The 18,847-nt window shown below is 43.3% G+C and overlaps 1 protein-coding gene across 2 annotated transcripts in view; it reads left to right on the plus strand.

Moving 5' to 3' along the window:
• Window positions 1–18,847, plus strand: part of Ptprt (protein tyrosine phosphatase, receptor type, T) — a 775,250-nt gene that overhangs the window by 597,992 nt on the left and 158,411 nt on the right. For both annotated transcript variants that reach the window (XM_013518366.1, XM_005392501.2), the window contains exon 14: window positions 16,555–16,690. In XM_013518366.1, coding sequence (XP_013373820.1) covers window positions 16,555–16,690 — 136 coding nt within the window. The remainder of the gene's footprint in view (window positions 1–16,554; window positions 16,691–18,847) is intronic.

Here is an 18,847-nt window from a genome sequence, read left to right on the forward strand (position 1 = left end):
TTAATTCCTGGCTATTTCTCCTAATAAGACTTGGTCTGCCATGAGCCCACCTCTATAGAAGTAATACCTCTTCTCAGACCCTTTCTGCAGCTCAGCCAGACCTCTCCTCTAGACCCAATATGAGATTGACTGTGTGCAGTCTACAGGTCAGAGTTGTTACACTAAAGGCCACCTCCAGGGGCAGGTAACCATACCCAGTGGTCATTGTCACTTCTGCACAAGGAGAGGGGCCTTGGGGCAAGTCCTCTATTCTTTGAAATTAGGGGATCTTGTGCAAATTTCTGAGCCTCAGTTCCTCATCTATGAAATTATAGTAAACCTGAGTCCTGCTCTGGCCAGACTCAGTCATGGTGAGGGCCAACAAAAGAAATGGGTGAGTCCTAGGCCAGCTCCAGGTTGGAGAGTTGCTAGAGACAGCTCCTTTTATCATTCCTTGCTTCCCTGTGAATCTCATATTAAAAATCTCTAGTACCAGTTCTTTGTCCATTCTTTAAGTTGAAGCCTTGCTTCAGTGACTTGATTTAAACCATAATACCCACCCCAGGAGCGCTTTGCAAATGCCCCTAAAGTAACTTTTCCAGGGTTAGCTTGCAAATCCTGGACCCAAGTAGAAAGAGTTTGCATCTTTGGGACAAGACTGCATAGGTGGAGAGGAGATGAGGAAACAGCACTGCAGCCTTCCTGGGGTCAGTGCTCAGACCCTGCAGGCTTAGACACACTAGGGCCCCTGCCACCCTCTCAGGGACTTGTGTCTTGGTAGGAGTTAATGGATGGTATGAGAATAGGAGCCAGAGGCAGGAGAACCAGATAAAGCTCCAGCACAAGCACCCACCATGATGGACCAGGCTTGGAGGGAAGCAGGGAGACAGACAGGCAGGATAACCACAACTCCTATAATAGCCCAAGGCAAGAGTACGATCAAGAGCTGAGGTGACCTGATGCTGAGGATCCTGAGCCTTTAACCTGAGCGTCTCTGGTCCCCTTTAACTAAGTCCTGAGTTGGTCTCAGAGCACATGCCTGGGATGTACCTGTAGATTAGGGGCATAAGTCACAGCTGTAGGTCAGAGGAGCAAATGATGTCCAGCAGTCCAGCTAACCCTGCAGAGGACCTTCCACAGCTCACCTGTTGTGCTGGTCATGTGGCTGCAGGGCTGACTTTGAAGAGCAGGGGTGAGTTACCTCTAATACTCCATCAAGTGCTGCAGAAGACCATCCTTGTGAACAACAGATATTCAGAGCTGGTCAGACCCAAAGCTGTAGGTACATCATTCCGGCTGCCATCCTGTGTTACCAGTCTGACTCTGAATCATTAGACTCAATGCCGGAGGGGTGTCACATCCCTGTGGGGTGTTCTTCTGTGGCGGGTAAATGTTATACTTCTCACAAAACAAGCATCAAATCAGGGGCATCTGTGAGTGAGGATCTCATGGCACCTTTTTCCTGAGATGTTCTCTTTAAACCAAGGAATAATTAGTCTACAGTCTTTCACCCAAACTGCCATTAATTTTGGATCCAGAAACCCTGCCTTGTACTTCCCTTTTTTTTCTCTTCCCATCTTCAGTATCTAATTTCCAGTGTATCTGACCCAGGCTGCCTCAGATCTCTCTTGGATCTCTCTCTCTCTCCTTCTTCACCTCCTTTCATGTGTGAGTCTTGCTTGGATTAGGGTCACAGCTTCCTCATCCTACCATTAGTCCTCTTCTAACCTGTATCCCAGCCGAAGCCACAGTGAGCCTCCAGGAATAAGCGTCTAATCCTGATTAAATGCTCCTTTGGACTTCAGGATTATTAGACTGAATCAAAGACCCTTCATGACCTACTCCCTGTCACTTCTGCATCTCTCCAGCTTTATATCCTCCTGTGCCCCAGTCATGCTAATCACATCAGTGATGCTTTTGGTCTCACATTAACTTGCCTCCGTTTGCTAAGATGCTATCCATCCATGGCCTACCTTTCCATCTTGGGTCTCTACAGAACTTTTCCTGACACCTGTTACCTCAGATTGCACCTAGAGGAGGTGGGCAGCTGGCAGTACCTATCAGTACAGAGACCCCACCTCCACCCCGACTAAGGGTTCCTCTTGAATTTAGCATGCATTCATAGTATAAGCACATTGTCTTGGAGCTGTCTGGACCCTATCAGCACTTACCCTGCACTCAGCACACATACAGTCACTCTCTTGGCCACATGCACAAATAATGTGACAAGTGGGCCAATTACAGAGCATGCACTGGACATGATCAACTCACCCTTGTCCACCTTCTGCCTCTAGTCTGTGATAGTTTGAGCACCTCATCCTGCTCATCTTTTACTATTTTGTTAACTGATGGGGATTCACAGTAGTTTTCCATCCAGTATCTAAATTCCATGCGGCCGTACATGCTAAGCTTCCTTGACACTGATTCTCTAGGGCCACTGAATGGGGTACCTCCAAAATCTGCTTGGGATGGTCCTGCAAACCCCAGGACCTGGCCTGCCTTCATATAGTGCTGGCACAGGACAGGCCAGGCTGTGTGAAAGAATCATGGGGAGGGGCTGAGAGTGAGCTGTGTGACCAACCAGAGCTATAGCCACCAGTTCAGACCTCCACTTCTGTCCTCCCTCATTATCTCCCATGAATAGAAGAGGGCTTTTCACCCTTACTCAGAGAGGGAGATAGAGCACCTTTTAATATAGAACAAAGTGATTCAATGTTTCTGTTTTCAAAACTCAAGGGACAAAGCCTAGAAAAAAGAAAACATGCTCAAGGTGGATTTGGCCAGAATCTCAACAATCAACACTGTGCTTGCTACTGGTTTTATTACCCTTGCTTGGGTTAGTTGTCCTAATCTAAATTCCATGCTGCATGTTTATCAGCTCCTCTCTCTGATCCTACTCAATTTCCACTAATCCTGCTATAGATTTCTCTCCCGTGTTGGTGCACCTTCCCTCACTTCCAGGCACTCTGATGCTTGCTGCAAGTTGCATGTTGCAGAGACCAGATCTGGATTAAGCTGACACAGCTGGGTAAATCTCCACCTCTTGTCTCTTTGCCTTTCCCTTTGGGTCAGGTAAAACAGACATTCCCTGAGGGATCAGTTTGTCTGGAACGGTTTAGAAAAAATGCACTTTGTTTTTGAGTAACAACCCCGGGGAGATTCAGCCCTTGGTGCATCTGCTATGCAATCCAGACAGAAAGCCAGGACGTGCTATCCTTCCAGAAGGTTTGTGTTCTGTTGAATCCACAGCCAAGTAGGAGTCTTATTCTTCTTCCTATATGCTGTCCAATGAGCCCTGACCCTCTTAGTGTTTGCATTTTACTGAGTGAAATGCTAAGATTTCTCTCCTGTTTCCCAGGCTACTTGGGTCATCATGATCAGCTTAACTTGGAATTATGTGTTGAACTGTGTCCCCTGAAAAGATACATTGAAGTCACAACTCCAGTACCTGGGATTGTGACTTTATTTAGAAGGAGAGTCTTTACAAATATGATTACTTAAGACAAAGTCAGAAAGGTAGACCCTAATCTGATATGAATGTTTCTCTTACAAGAGGAGGAAAACATGTGAAGACAGACACACACAAGGAGACTGCCGTGTGATAACAGAGGCAGAGACTGGAATAATGCATCTTCAAAGCAAGGGACAGCAGGACTACCAACCACCTTAAGCTTGGAAGAAGCAAGGAAGAATTCTACCAGCACCTCGGAGGGACCACAGCCCCTCTTTACCCTTGGTCTTGAATATCTAGTCTCCAGAATAGTGAGGATAAATCTCTGTTGTTTTAAGCTTCCCACGTTGTAGTAATTTGCTACCACAGCCCTAGGAAGCTAATACACTTGTACACACAGCGAATCTGAGCACAGGGCTGTGCTCAGCAGCTGAGCCTCAAATGATGCTGTGCCTCTCCAAGAGACAGACCTCAAGGAGACCACAGCTGAGATCTGAGTTCCCAGAGCATCTCAGCCCCTTCTGCCTCTTCCGAGAAGCCCCCCATTTGCTGTATTCTACATTTGGCCCAGACTGATCTCTGCCCTGTGGCTTTGACCTTCCTTTTCTATTTTGTTTTCTGTCTTCTGCATTTGAATAATTCTAGGAGCTGCTTCTAGTCCTGCCTTGGAGTGCCACTGGCCTCACAGACCAGGGTGTTGCCACCTGCACTCCGTGTGTCTTGGGATTACATGCCTGCAGACATCCCTGGTTGGCTTTCTACTCTGCCAAAGACTGTTCTTGGGAAGATGTCCCTTGTCCCACACTTGCCCCAGGCCCGCTTTGAATTCCACAGGAAGAATTGCAATCAGTTCAGGGTGACCACGTGCTCCTTCATACCTGCTGCCTGAGAAAGTCTAAAGGGACTATCATGTCGCCTCTGGGCATCCTACAGAGTGTGTTCTCTCTTACATCTGCTCTTCAGACTAAATCCTTAATCCCTAGTGCAGGCTGTGGGTGCCCTTGTCGGTGGCTGCTAAGTAGCTTTGAGCCTCCTGGGTTCCAGGCTCAATGCAGATTTCTGCAAGCAGGGAACAAGTACTGTCAGTGCTGAGCTGACTCAGCTTCTTCATCCTCACTCCCAGGTCAGGCCTTTCCAGACCACCGAGGAGCCAGTGTGGGCGGAGAAGCGGAGATGTTGCTGGGTGGTGTCAGGGATGCCTTGTTGTGCCCTGCACCACTGATAGCACGTGGAAACTAAGGGTGTGGTCTAGCTTTACCTAAGCAGAGTTGTATCTGCCCTTTCCTGGACATACCAGAGTATGAGTATCCATTACTTGGAGCTTTGATTTTCAGTTTGCACACTTCTCTCTCCTAACAAGTAGTGAGGCCTAAGATGGCAGAAGTGTCTCCTCATTAGCTTCCTGTCTCCTCATTGTCTCCCTCATTAGCTCTCCTCATTAGCTTCTGCCACTGCTCCACCCGCTGTCATCATTATAACCAAGCATCTGTCAGGTTACACAATGTCCAGTACTTTTTTCTTTGTGGCCAGGGGTTGAAATGGTACTGACAGGTGTAGTGCATTTGAAGGTAATTTGGCTTGTCCAGTTACCACTGGCTAACTTGTGTTTCTGGTTAAAGTCTAAGCACAACTCTAGGTGTAGCTTGAGCTCTCACCATGGATGCAGATTGGATTCCAGGGCCTAAATGTTGGATTCCTACATGTTCCTAAATGTTGGATTCCTAAATGTTCCTAAATGTTGGATTCCTAAATGTTCCTAAATGTTGGATTCCTAAATGTTCTGGATTGCAGAACATCCCTAAATCCAAGACCCAGACTGGCTGCTAATCCTTCTTGGGTTTAGATTCGACTCCTACCTCGCCACATCCTGGCTCTTAACCTTGATTGTGGCCTGATACTAAGTCCTCAAGTACACCTTATTCCTGGTTTCTTAGACAACCTCATTCCCAGAATGAGTTTAAAGTTCTATTCTAGTCACAGACTGAATCCCCCCTCTGCCCTCCACTAGATCCTGGAGGTACCCCCAAGGTTGGCCTCTCAGGGTATACAACAGCGGTTGAAGACATCAGGAGGCACAAAGGGATTTCTAGATCTTCCCCTACATGGGGAGCAGCAGCATTGGCTGCCTGTGGCATCAGTGGGCGTGGTTACTCTTACTTCAGTCTGGGATGTTAAGTTGGGATGGATAGAAACATGTTTTTGAAAGGAGTTTTCTTGCTCCTAGAAATTTTCCATATGGGTACCATAGAGCTATCTCCTAGAGCCACTCACCGTGAACTGGAATTTGACCTACACAGAGAATTTACTGTGCAAACAAAATCTGTCCAGAAATACATATTCAGGAGACACATGGGATGAAGCAAAATCTGTGCTGGGGGAGTGATTTATCTGAGTGGCTGAAGCACTTTCAAACAATCAATTAACATGATTCTCATTTCACAGGGTGCTAACCTCCATTTAAGGCTGAAAACGAGGGCACCTTCTGTCAGCAATATTTAGCAGATTTAGTTATATAGGCTGTGGTGATGTTAATTCTAACCTCTTAGGGCTGGCTAGGTAATAGTGAGGGAATGTGGGATATAAGAAATATGTATCTTCTTTACACTTAACTCAGTATTTATTAAATGGCTTTCTACAGCAGGGGTAGAGCTATCTTTGAAAAACCTGTATCTCTGTGGTGTTTTCAACTACTTGACATTGACTCCAAGTTAAATCTTGGCTAAAAGCAATTACTGTCATATGATGAATTGAGGCAATTTATTTATTACTTGGGAAACGTCCTAGGTGATGTCACTTAAAAGAATGATGGAATAATCCTTCTTAAGCAGTCCATTATCAGCCAGAGCCAGCAAAAGAGGCGCTGCTCTGTGGTGTGGGGAGATAGTCAGCAATTTTTAAAATTTAGGCAGAGAGATCAAAAAATGAATATTGGAATAAAGCAGGAAACAGTCACCTAAACTTGAGCAAAACTTGTCTCCCTGTGGAATTATGAGATGCTTTGGTTGCTAAATATCAAAGAAGGTCTTAAAGAGAAAACTTGAAGATTAATAATAAAACTAAACTCCATGTATTAAGGGCTTGGAGATGATGGCTGATGTACGAGAAAACTGAACAGGATGAGGGAACTTAAGGTAGAAAGGTCAAGTTTAAATATCATTTGAGCAAAGCCTGTATAATTTGGTTCACATAACAAGATTCACCTGACATGTTCATCAATCCCTTAGATATTAGAATGTGATGTGCTGCCGGGAGGGCACGAGGAGACATAATCTTCAAGAAAAGGCAGGTACACACTGGAGCTGCTTGATGCAGTGTGTGCTAGGACTAGCAGGGACAGATATGAATGCAAAGAAATTTTTATCTGACTGGTCAAGATGATCCTTGAGCTCTTTAGTACTAACTAGTCTACTTCTCTCCAGATATTTGAGCAAAGACTACCAAAATTATGTCTGAGCAATCTCTCCTCCTATTTATTATAGAGGTAACAAAACCATATAATTGTTTAAAGAGAATAAATTCTTTGCTAGCCTTTCAAAGTCTACATTTCAGTTCTACTGAAATGCTTTGTCTCTTTGAGCCTCAATTTCCCCATCTGTGAAATAGGTATAATTATACCTATAATGAAATAGGTATAACAATAATAGGTATAATCTTAAAGTTGTAGTGGGGACTAACCAAGGCAGTATAGGCTAAGGATTGAAAGCAAAAGCTCAGGTTAAAGTTAAAGCCCTAATTATGTGCTAACTTTATCATTAATATACTAATGTCTCACACCTAATAAGGCATCATGACTCTTCTGTTGCCATCTTATGGAAAATCTCGGTTTAATATCTAGCTGTCCTACAAACCAGTGACAGTTTATTGTCTCTATGACTTTGCTTCAAGTCAGGATGCATTACTGTCCCTTAGTCTTGATTTATAAGTCCAGACACCTCTCAAAAGTGGCATAGAGGTGAGCCTAGCATCACTTATTCATAGGAAGTTCACACTCATCTCACATCCATCCTTCACTATGGCCCTCCTCTGCCAGGACATACAGGTGAATTTCCTCTTCCCCTGTGCCAATCAGCCCTATGTTTGGCCAGCTGACATACAGGTAAGATTGGCATAGGGGTAAAATCAGTTAGAGATGGTAAAGCAAGGGGCAGGAAGAAGTTTTCTTCGACAGCAACCGTGTCTATCTCATGGTCCCAATTTCCTTCACAGTTCTGGAGTTCTACCTTCTGCTGCATGATCCTGACTTCTGGGTTATGATCTTTGTGTTTCTCCAGTCTGGACTGGATAGTGGCTTCCTGATATCACTAGGTCATCTCATCATCTTCTTCTTATCCCTGTATACTCATTCTCTGGAAAGTGTGCTCCAACTTAAATGCTGGGAGTAGTTTCTCTTTTCCTGCTTGCCTGCTGATTGATATGGAGCCTATGCTGGTTTCTAGTGGTTATTGCTTCCTTTTTTTTAAACACTAAGGAGGGAGAACCCAACTTAATCATACAGGCTATATATTTGTTTCCTGTATCAAAACTACACTTACTAGTGTAAAATATCTGGAATGCACACTTTTTTCATTTAAAAATAAATGTCAGCAACAGCATTTGTTTCTCCCCAGGCTTCTCGCTCCCCTCCTGTTCACTACAATTTCAGCCCTTGAAGATTGCCAAAGTAGTTCATGATCACAATTATAAACACTTTCTGTGCTTTGGGATGCAATTTGTAAAGTCTAGAGGCTTGAATCTAATGAAGTATCCAGATGCTCTCCTACCAAGTTCTATCTTAGACTTTGATTCCATCTTAAAAATAGCCAATCGTTCTGAGAATTTGCTTCCAGCACAATCAAGCAGGTAGGCGGTGTACACCTGACTTTAACAGAGAAGGAAAGTTTCCCAATTTCCTTATCTTTTCCCTGTTGTCTCCTTTTGGCAAAACCTCCACAATCAGAGATATCTGCCATGCTTAAAACCTTCTGGGGCGTAGAGGTAACAGCTCAGAGTCAAAATTTCAAAGCTTTTCTCTACTGGGTGCCAGATACATTCAAAGCCAAAGTAAAGCCAGAGAAACTCTTCAACAAAAGAAGTCATTAAGTAGACAGTGGTAAACTGCCAGCACAGTAAGATTTGCCTCCAGTAAGCCACACTGGGGATAATATGCCCTTGGATAACTGGGAGGCCACGGTGTGTTTTAAAGAGTGCGGCTTTTAGGAATTGCATCCCCGAGAGCCAGCATCCGTTCTTTACCGTCAGCAATGATCACCAGCATGGGTTATGCATCCAGTGGGATTTACTTGGGTTTTATCAATTGCAATTAGATGTTCTTTATCTGCAACTTCTATTTTTGCTCCGTATCTTTACAGGGAAAATTCTCTGAAGTAAAGCTGTGAAATTGGACCTGTCACCAGTGAGAGTACTTTGAGAATGAATCATTAATCCCTTGTTGCCAAATTATGTTATTGCTGCCATTAAGTCATCCAGATGTAAGCCTGATACAGGCCTTGCCTATATGAGCAGAGTTAAGTACATCACTCTGGGGGACTCTGCCTGCCTTTATTGTCAAGGCTTCCAATGAGCTCAAGCAGCAGGTTGCAAGGAGGTAGCGCCCCAACCTCTTGTACCCATAGTTCACAGGCACATTAAACCATGCTTACCCTGCAATCAGTCCCAAGGTCAGGTGATCATTATGCCACAGGTGTAAATAGTTCCTTAGAGTTTATCAAGCATTTTCACCATCATTATTACCTTTGATCCTTAGAAAATCTCTGTGAATTTGGTGCTTCCTCACTGTTTTACAAACAAGGATATTAAACCACAATGTGGTTAACAGATTTTATCAAGGTCACACAACCCGTTAGTGATGACATCTGGATGGAAGCGCACGTATTTCTGACTTGAAACTCATTGATTTTAATCAATGTCATAAACCATAGCATTTCAGCCTCAAAAGAAGCATGAGAAGTCATGTAGTCCCTTTCACTTACAGGGAGCACACTAAGTCCCCAGAAAGCTGCTTTCATTGTTGGCGACATTTCCTCCCTTTGTTAACAAACTGGTGTCTTGGTTACTTTTCTCTCATTGCTAGGGCAAAATACCTGACACCAAGAATTAAGGAAGGAAAGGTTTATTTAGCTCACAGTTTGTGGAGGTTTCATTCCACCTATACTGCATTTCTTCTCCCTGCTCTCACCCTTCCCGCTGTCTTGGTTATTTTTCTCTCATTGCTGAGACAAGTACCTGACATCCAGAATGAAGGAAGGAAAAGTTTATTTAGCTCACAGTTTGTGTAAGTTTCAGTCCATATTCAGCTGGCTCCAAGGCAGAGTGACATGGCTCATATGGTGTGAAAGCTACACCCACCCTGAGGCAGGTAGTTTGCATACAATCTAAGGAAGGGAAAGAAGCTTGCTCCCCCAGCTGCTCCTCCCTTTTGCTCTTGCTGCTTTGCTGTGCTCCACCACCATGAACTCTGCCTTGTCACCCTGCCTTGGAGCCAGCTGGACTGAAACCTCCACAAACTGTGAGCTAAATAAACCTTTCCTTCCTTCATTCTGGATGTCAGGTACTTGTCTCAGCAATGAGAGAAAAATAACCAAGACCACTGGGAAGGGTGAGAGCAGGGAGAAGAAGTGCAATATAGGAGCCCCATGCCTCTAAAGAAGACAGGGAGGATTTCTCTCACCAAGAGTATGAGCATGACTAAAATTAAGGGATGCTGATTTGAGCTGGGAGGCAGGGTCAACTGGTGGAGAAGAAGGGACACCCTCCATTGAATGTAAAATGTTGAGTACTTTTCTAAGTATCCATGAAGGCCGGAGGGTTAGAATAAACAGAGCCAGTGGAGCAGGTAAAAAGAGCAGCCTAGTCCTGAAACAAGTCTTGGAAACCATGGTCGTTTTCCTGCCATCTCCACATGATTACATTGAAAGACTCCGGGCTTTAATCACAGCTGGAGAGCTCTTCCATATTAAAATTTTTCTGCACGTTGGCCCTCAATTGACTTCCTGCCCCATCCTCTCTGAGATATTAACTCTGGCCTTTCAAATTAAAAGAGACCAAATCTACTCATTTTCCAGTGTCCCTTTAGCTATTGAAGGTGAGATTAGGGCTCCTCTGAATCTCCCTTATCTAAGCTGAAAAATCTTGATTTGGACTGATACACCTTCAAAGTCAATGATTTCTGGGCTTCAACCACATAGAGATCTAGTTAAAATGCTAGTTTCGGTACTTCTGAGGTGGACCCCAAGATTCTGCATTTTTAATAAGATCCTGTATGATGCTGATATTCTAGTCCCAGAGCTGCTTTTTGAGCAGCAATTCTATTGCCTGTCTTCACTCTAGAGATCCCTCTTGGCAGGAGTACTCTTGAGTCCATAAGTAGACAAGAGTCACCAGAGTGGTCTGATGAGTAGAGAGAACAGACCAGCACAGCCCCTGTTGAAATTCCTTCAGGAATCCTTAAAGAAAGCCAATGGGGATGGTTATTTACTAAGATAGGAGAAGGCAGAAGGGACCCAAGATATGATATCTGGGCACCATGTATGGAGCTAAGATTGAGAAAGGAGAACAGACTCCAAGAAACCAACAACCATGCCTTGAACCTCAGCTTTCCATACACAGGAATACACAGGCAGCACAATGAAAGTCAAATGTGGACTTTGGGTTGGAACTAGGAAGATATGAGATACTAAGCCACCATAGGCTTTCAGAAAAAAAGTAGGGGGCAAGAGGCAGCAGCTGCTGCTTTGAGAGAACTATCTCAACCTTTGAAAGTCCTCAGAACTCAGAGGGCGCAGATGGCTGGGGTATAAGGTCAGACATGCAGGCTTATGTTGGAGACAGTTGTCTCCTGTCAGTGCAAGCTGAGTTCACAAGATTGTTTTTGATGACCACAACCCACAGGGGACTCCAGCAGAGCTTTAAAGCATCTCTGATTGTATAAATGATCACCTGGTGCCTTGTTGCCAATTCTGATTTACTAGGATTATTCTCAGTTTGGGTCCTATGAAAGACAGAAGTGAAGAGGATGCATCTAAATTCCTCCCCATTCCCCTTTTGTTGTTGTTGTTGTTGTTTTCTGGTTTTTGTTTTTTCCAGTACCGGGAATCAAACTCATGACCTTGCACTTGCCAGGCAGGAGCCGTGCCACTGAGCTAAATCCCCAGCCCCCATCCTCCCCATTCTCACATTCCCCGTCCATGCTCAATAGAAGTCTCCTAAATCAGAGGCAGGATCCTTTACGGACCGAGACTAATACTAAACCTGATTCTCATAAAAAAGGTGGACTTATGGTAAAAGTAATCCAACCCCTTGGATCTTGGGGACACTGATTCAGCAGACAGACAGACAGCCTTCTATGTGGTCCTGCTATTGGGTATTGAAAAGTGTAGAAAAGCCGTCGTGTTGCCAGGAGGCACTTTCAGCAGCCAACTCTCATGTGCTCCCTGTAAATCCTACCACAGCTCTGATCCACTGAGCACTGAGAATGTGAGCCCTGTTGACAGGCTCCTGAAGCTGTCTTGGTTACTTTTCTCTCATTGCTGAGACAAAATACCTGACGCCCAGAATTAAGGAAAGAGAGGATTATTTAGCTCACAATTTGTGGAGGTTTCAGTCCATACTTGGCTGACTCCAAGGCAGAGTGGAACATGGGAGAGAGCAATAGTTCATGGTGGTAGAAAACAACAAAAGCAGAAGAGCAAAAAAGGGAGGAGCAGACAGAGCAAGGCTTTTTCCCTCCCTTATACTGTATGCAGGCTACCCGCCCTGGGGCAGCTGTAGCACTCACACCCATAATCCCAGCATTGGAGCATAGGTGAATCACAAACCCTAGAATCTCACCCCGTGATTGCATGAAGCTCTAGGGTGACATCTAGACACAAACCATAACAGTCTGCTGCAGGTGTGGGGCTGGCCCAACATCTGTCTCCATCTCTCCTTTCTTCCTTTCAGGTATAAGAGCCACACAATGGATGTTGTCTGGCGTTTAGTCCCAAAGACATTTCCTCTATATCTGTAGTACCTTTGAATAGTGCTGGTACCTTTCTTTTATGAACAGAGGCAGAAATCCCCAGAGACTGCAGCAAACTCTGTTGAAGAGTACTTAAATGAAAGTTGGATTTTTCATGTTCCAGCATATGTTCACTTTCCTGTATCTGAAGCCTGATTGGACCAGGCAAGCATGGCTCCTCCTAAAAACTTTACTCTATAAAGTCTATGTTTTCAGCTCTGATGTCTATTGGTTAAACTCAGTGAATTAGTCTAAACCACTGAGCTCTAGCTTTTGGGATGGTGTCTTAGAATCCCCTGGGTGTTCCTCTGTGACCTTCAAGTATGCTCCATTACTGTTGGAGGTGTGTCTATTTAAGAATATCTTGAAATTCTTTTGGGAAAAGTTTTGTCACACTCATCCAAAAATCTTCACTTTCCTTTATACCCAGAGCTTGAATCTGCTCTAGGAACAGCATCTGGTACTGTTGATTACTTGCTTGTTCCTGAAACACCATGTTCCCTTGGCTGTGTCCTCTCCTGGTTTTGCTTTCTACCTGTCTGAATACTCTGTATTTCCTATGCAGATTCAGCTTCCTCTACCCACTCACCAAACAACACAGTCCCTTCTGGCTCTACTGTAAGTCTGATTCTCCTTTCTATTCTCTCTCCCTGGGTGATTTCATCAATTTCCATGCTTCAAATGCCATCTGTGTGCATGACTCACACATTTTTACCTCCAGCTCAGACCTCCTTTCTGAGTTCTAGACCTACAGTTTTAGCTAACTACATTTTTAAAGTATCTCTCAAGCTTAAATTGCTCTAAACACATGCACACTTTCCCTCTAAAGCTATTCTTTTTACCATTGTCTCAGAGGCCCACAAATAGCACTAACTTCAACCTTGTCATACAAACCAAAGATCTTTGGTCCTCCTTGACAGTTCTTTCTCCTTTATTCTACAATGTCTCATTCACTGAACATGGAGTAATTATCTCTTCTATTATTTTTCTGATTCTCGATTGCCATCAACTGAGTCTAAGCAACTACCTCATCTCCTACTTGGATGGCTGCAATTATCTCAAAACCGATCTCTCCAACCCACTTTGATTCTACATTGAAGTTGGAATGACCTGGCAGAAATACAAATCTGAACATAGCATTGTTCCAGGAAAAACACTTCAGTGGTTCTATGTTTCTTGGGCTGCAGAACAAAACCCCTCATCGTGGCCTGTAATGCCTTGTGTGAACTGATTCCTGCTCCCTCTCCAGCTTCATTTACCCTGACCTTACTTTCTCACACTCATCATATCCCTTTTCTTTCATATTGTGGAGGCCCTATCTCACAGCCCTAGCAAAGACTGTTTCTTCTGCTGTTCCCATAGGTTCTTCTCATTCTTCCTTTGCCTTCTTACAGCCTTGGACTCACCTGGCTGGCAACTTCCTCCCAGAAGTGACTCATTTCCCAGCTATGTACTTTCCAAGAGTCTTGCACCTTTCTGTCCAAACCCTTAAAGGTGTTCAGAGTTTGGGTTTTTGGCTTATTCTTGCATCCTCTACCCCCAACCACCACTAATTAGAAGACAGAAACCGTGCCTATGTTGCTCACTGCTGTATCACCAAATGTCTGACATATAATGGATACTTATTTACTAAAGTTTGAGTCTCATTACACTAGGAGGTAACAGCTTATAGGTACAGCTTACATTAAGAAGATCCTCTCCAGGGCTCTTTGCCTGTGCACCCCAGTCTCTAGGACCATACATTAGGCACTAAGTAAAGTTTTGTTATGTCAATGAGTAAATGCTCCAGACCCAACTTTTCTTCCTAATTCAATTAAAAAGTCTGTCAATATTTAGAGAATTGTAATCTGAGGCACTCTACTTCTTTCGTACTTAGTGCATAGTGAACTAGCCATATCCTGGAAATCCTATCTCCCATCTAGGAAACAGGAGCTACCTAGAAGCCACTCAGAACTAACCTCCTCTCTGGAATGTCACACTGACTCTGATAAAGAAGAGGTTGACTTCCTTCCCCAGGAATTTACTAGGTTGTAGACTCACAGAGCCTTCTCAGACAGCCCTAAGATTAATGAGTTGGATTTGTTCTTAACTGGTGAAAGGAAAGAATGAAGTCCTTCATACATAAGTGATTACAGGAAAGGGATCTCTGACCCTACAGACAGCATAGTCTGGCACACGGCACATGGGCAATGAGTAGCAAAATAACAAATGATGAAGTAAATAAATAAAGCAAGTAATTCTGGTCCATGCATCTTTATCTCATTCTGTAAATAGGAAATTTAGTAACAATTGTGAGGCAGGGACCCCATGCTAGGCACTGCCATTTTAGAGTTGAATTGCATTCAATCCCTGTTCTTTTTTTCTTTCTTTTTTTTTAAATTTTTTTTGGTTTTTCTCCGGTACCGGGAACGGAACTCACGACCTTGCGCTTGCCAGCCAGGCGCTTTTGCCGCTGAGCTAAATCCCCAGCCCCTCAATCCCTGTTCTTAAAAGCTCACTTCTCATTAGAGTGACTTGCCAAGCAAATCTAACTTATTCATATTATATCAGTTTGTGATAAGTCCTCTGAGAAAGAAAACACTACACTGCTAAGCAAAAAGAAAGAGGCACACCAATACACTTGAAGGCTGTTCTTAAATATCAGTGAGTTTGGGGCACCAGAACCAAAGCTTATGAATATTAGTATCCTTAAACACAAGACTCAGCTGAGTTCTGTGACTACATGACTGCCAAAAGGAGAAACTCAGTTTGGTTCCATGAGAACAAATGTGTGTGGGCAGAGACATCATCCCTTTAGCTAAACACCCAACAAGTACAAACACTTAGGGAGCCTCTATTATGAGTCAGGCTCTGTGCTAACATGGAAAAACAAAGAAAAGGAGGCATAATCTTACCTCTAGGGAGTCTGTAGACCAGTAGAGGAGACAGATGTGGAAACAAATAGCTAATAATATTGGTACATTGTGGTAAGAGACACTGTTAAGTCTGTACAAAGGGGTATCAGAATTTAGAGGAGAGAGAGAGAGAAAGACAGAGAGAGAGAGAGACTTCTGGGGGCAGAGGCTCCTGTATTACTCTCTACGGTGTCTGAAAAAGGAAATTATCCTTGATCCCTAGTGCACAGAAGCAAGAGGCTGGGCTTCAGTGTGTTATTGTTGTTACTTAATTTTTGCTATGATAGGAGCAAAAAAGGTGTTTGAGGGGTGGGGGACTAAGGAGTTAGGAGACTTGGAAGTTGAATTCAAGATTTCTGACTATTGAGGACTAAACTTGGAGTCCGCAAACCTGAGAAATCCTGGTTCTAACTTTATGAGCCATGTGACTTCTAGAAAGTCTCTTGGTGTTTTCATCTATAAAATGAGAAAACTAATATCCACATTTGGGAATTTTTGTGAGGATTGATGAGCTAGATCTAGCAGTCACCCAGCACAAGGGTAAAGATGGTGAGTGGTCCTGCCTTTCTCTACCAGGGCCTGAGTCAATAAACTCGCACCTGGAGACCACATAATATTAGCATTAGTATAAATGCTAAAAATGAATGTGTTTTGCTGAACCCAAAGCAATTCCCTTTAATGAACTAATTTTTTATCCTACCATTTATTTCTTATAAAGAAAAAGCAACTTTACCTTTTTATTTTCAAAATTCTAGTGATCTTAATTATGTTGCCTTGACATAAAGCTATGATTCTCATATTTTATCCAAAAGAATAAAATAGGATGGGGAATAATTCCATGAACCCAAGAACTGAATGACAGCTCCAAGGTTAGCTCCTAGAGGTAAAGCAATTTGAGGAATAAAATCTTCCACTTGATCTCACTAGAAGAGAAAGATACAGAAGCACAGAAGTTATAGGCCCTTGGGAAACTCCACTTCTTTTCATGTCAGTTTCTTCATCTCTAGAAGGCACTAATAATAATTCCTAATTCACAGGGGATTAATTCTTCAGTACGATCAAATGGGACAATATGTATAAAGCTCTCACTGCAGTGCCTGGCACACAGTTAACACTCACTAAATGGAAGCTATGTTGTTGTTGCTGTTGTTATTGTTGTTGTTGTTATTTATTATTAATATAGTCTATCACATGGGTGAGTCTTTGCAACATCTTCCTTCTCTTTTCTCTTCAAGGTGCCTCCACCCAGAACTCTAACACCATGGAACCAGAGAAGCAGGTGGACAGCACTGTGAAGATGGCCGGTGTGATTGCTGGCCTCCTCATGTTCATCATCATTCTACTGGGTGTGATGCTCACCATCAAAAGGAGGTGAGTCTCTGACTTTGCCCTGAATATTCCATGGACCTCAGTTGGACCCCACTGCATGACTGATGTGCAGCTAGGTCATTGTTCTGTTCCCGGAGAAATCATCTAGTATGATGGCTGAGGTCCTGAAGTACTCAAGAAACCGAGTCTCCTTGTGTTGTTGTTTTAAGGGTGTGTGCTCTCTGCTTGGAAAGAGACCCTAAGAACAACAGTTTCTCATGGGGACAGTGATTCTAATGACTGGGCCACCATGACATAGCATCGGATTCTGTGTATTATGAAATGAGTCTTCTTGAAGTTAATTGCTCTGTTGTGATTGGTCATGTCATCAAGACACCTGGGACCCCCAAGAACACAGATGAGCACAGAAATAGTTTCAGGAAAACAGTCCTTCATCTCTCTCACCTCCATTCACCCTTGATGTCCACTGATCAAGTAGTAGCCACCCAAGCTGCCCTCAAAGCCTCTAATGAGGTAAGAGACCCAAAGTCTCTGTTATCTCATGCTTCTTCATAGTTTGTGTCCTGCAAATATTCTTTCCCATCTGGTTGTTGCCTCTTTTTACTTTTCAACAGGATGTTTCCTTAGAAACCTCTGGCCAGTTAACACAGTTTTCTCATATCACGTACATTTCCTGAAAATCATGTTACTCATGAAGCAGAGGTACAGATTCTTCCCTTATTCCTAAGATTGTGTCCATAGGCCAGAGGCTAGCCTTTGGGAATTGCAGCAAAGAAAAAAATATAAAAATAAATGTCAGCTACAACTGTCCTTAGAATCCATTAGTTATCCTCTAAATAAGGAGTTCTCCTTACCACCTGTCCTTATCTCTCCCTGTCCTCACATTGCCACACATATTCCCCATCTCCATATCTTCCAAATTTATTCCCCAGGGCTCTGATCTTAGTCTCCATCTTCCCTCTCACTAGCCAGGACCAATAAAGCATTTATCTACGTTATAATTATAATGTCTTGCAAGGTACTCTGCCCCCAGTGAAAACAAACTGATACATTATTAACCAGACTAACCTCTCAGCCTGAAGCTCAAGGCTTAGTGACACATAGAGTTCAGGACAACCCCAAGAACAAGATCAAGGGGCTTCCTCCCACCATTATGATAAAAGACACTTGTGAAACATTACTCACTGAAACAAAGGAACAAAATGTGTCAAAGACTAATTTCAGCTTCTACCTTAGGAACCACATTAATACGAATGCAGAAAAAAATTGAAAGCAATTTTTCCATTTCTAGCTACTAACGATTTAGAAATACAGGGATTCCTACCATATATTGCGGTGCAATTGGTCTTCACTTTGTTGGTTATGTAGGCACCAGAATGTTCCTGTGTCTCTCTCACATGGCTCTGTTTTGAATTAGCCAGTACTTCCTATTGGCCAGGATATCTTATTGCTAGAGTCTTGTCCTTTGTTGACATCTTTTTCTCTTAGGATGATAAATTCTTCCCTCAAATGACTAGAAGAATGGCTTATAGGTTAAAGTTCTTAGCCAATTACTGAGAAAGAGAGACAAGGAGGAAGAGAATATACCGTGACAGCACTAAGGATAGGAGCTCTGCAAGGGCTAAAGTGAGCACAGCATAATTATATCGTCATCAGTAGCAGCAGCAGCATCAATAAACATACCTAATTTGTATGTTCCAGAACTCAACAACTGCTATTTACGAGGTAGAACATGAGCTTTAATTTTTCTGTGGGCAGTAAGCACACTGCACATACAAGATCATTGGCATGTTTCTTAGAGTCACAGGTGTATTAAAGGCAGAGGTGAGTTGGGGATTGTCTACCTGCAAAAAGTGACCAATTTAATAGAGTCGAATATCTCTTGGATAGACCTGTGATTTTCTTATACTTTGCTACTGATTTGTAAGTCAGATATACTCTTCCAATTTTGCTCTTTCTAAAGCCTGGCTTAACCCACGTCACCGTTGTCTGTGAGCTTGTGAAGAAATTTCACTTCCTTCTCAACAGCTATTTCTGAAATGTGTGACATTCTGGGAGAGAGGAAAGAGCTTTCTGTTTCCAGGGTGGGAGCGAGTATAAAGCAAATCTGTCATGTAGTTTTAACCTCTTGTCTTTTAACATCATCTCTCATGTCTGTGAAACTCTTCATCAGATTCAACCAACAAGTGGTCCATGATC

This window comes from Chinchilla lanigera, unplaced genomic scaffold (genome assembly GCF_000276665.1).
Source record: "Chinchilla lanigera isolate Chin_1 unplaced genomic scaffold, ChiLan1.0 scaffold00044, whole genome shotgun sequence".
Taxonomy (NCBI): Eukaryota; Metazoa; Chordata; class Mammalia; order Rodentia; family Chinchillidae; genus Chinchilla; species Chinchilla lanigera.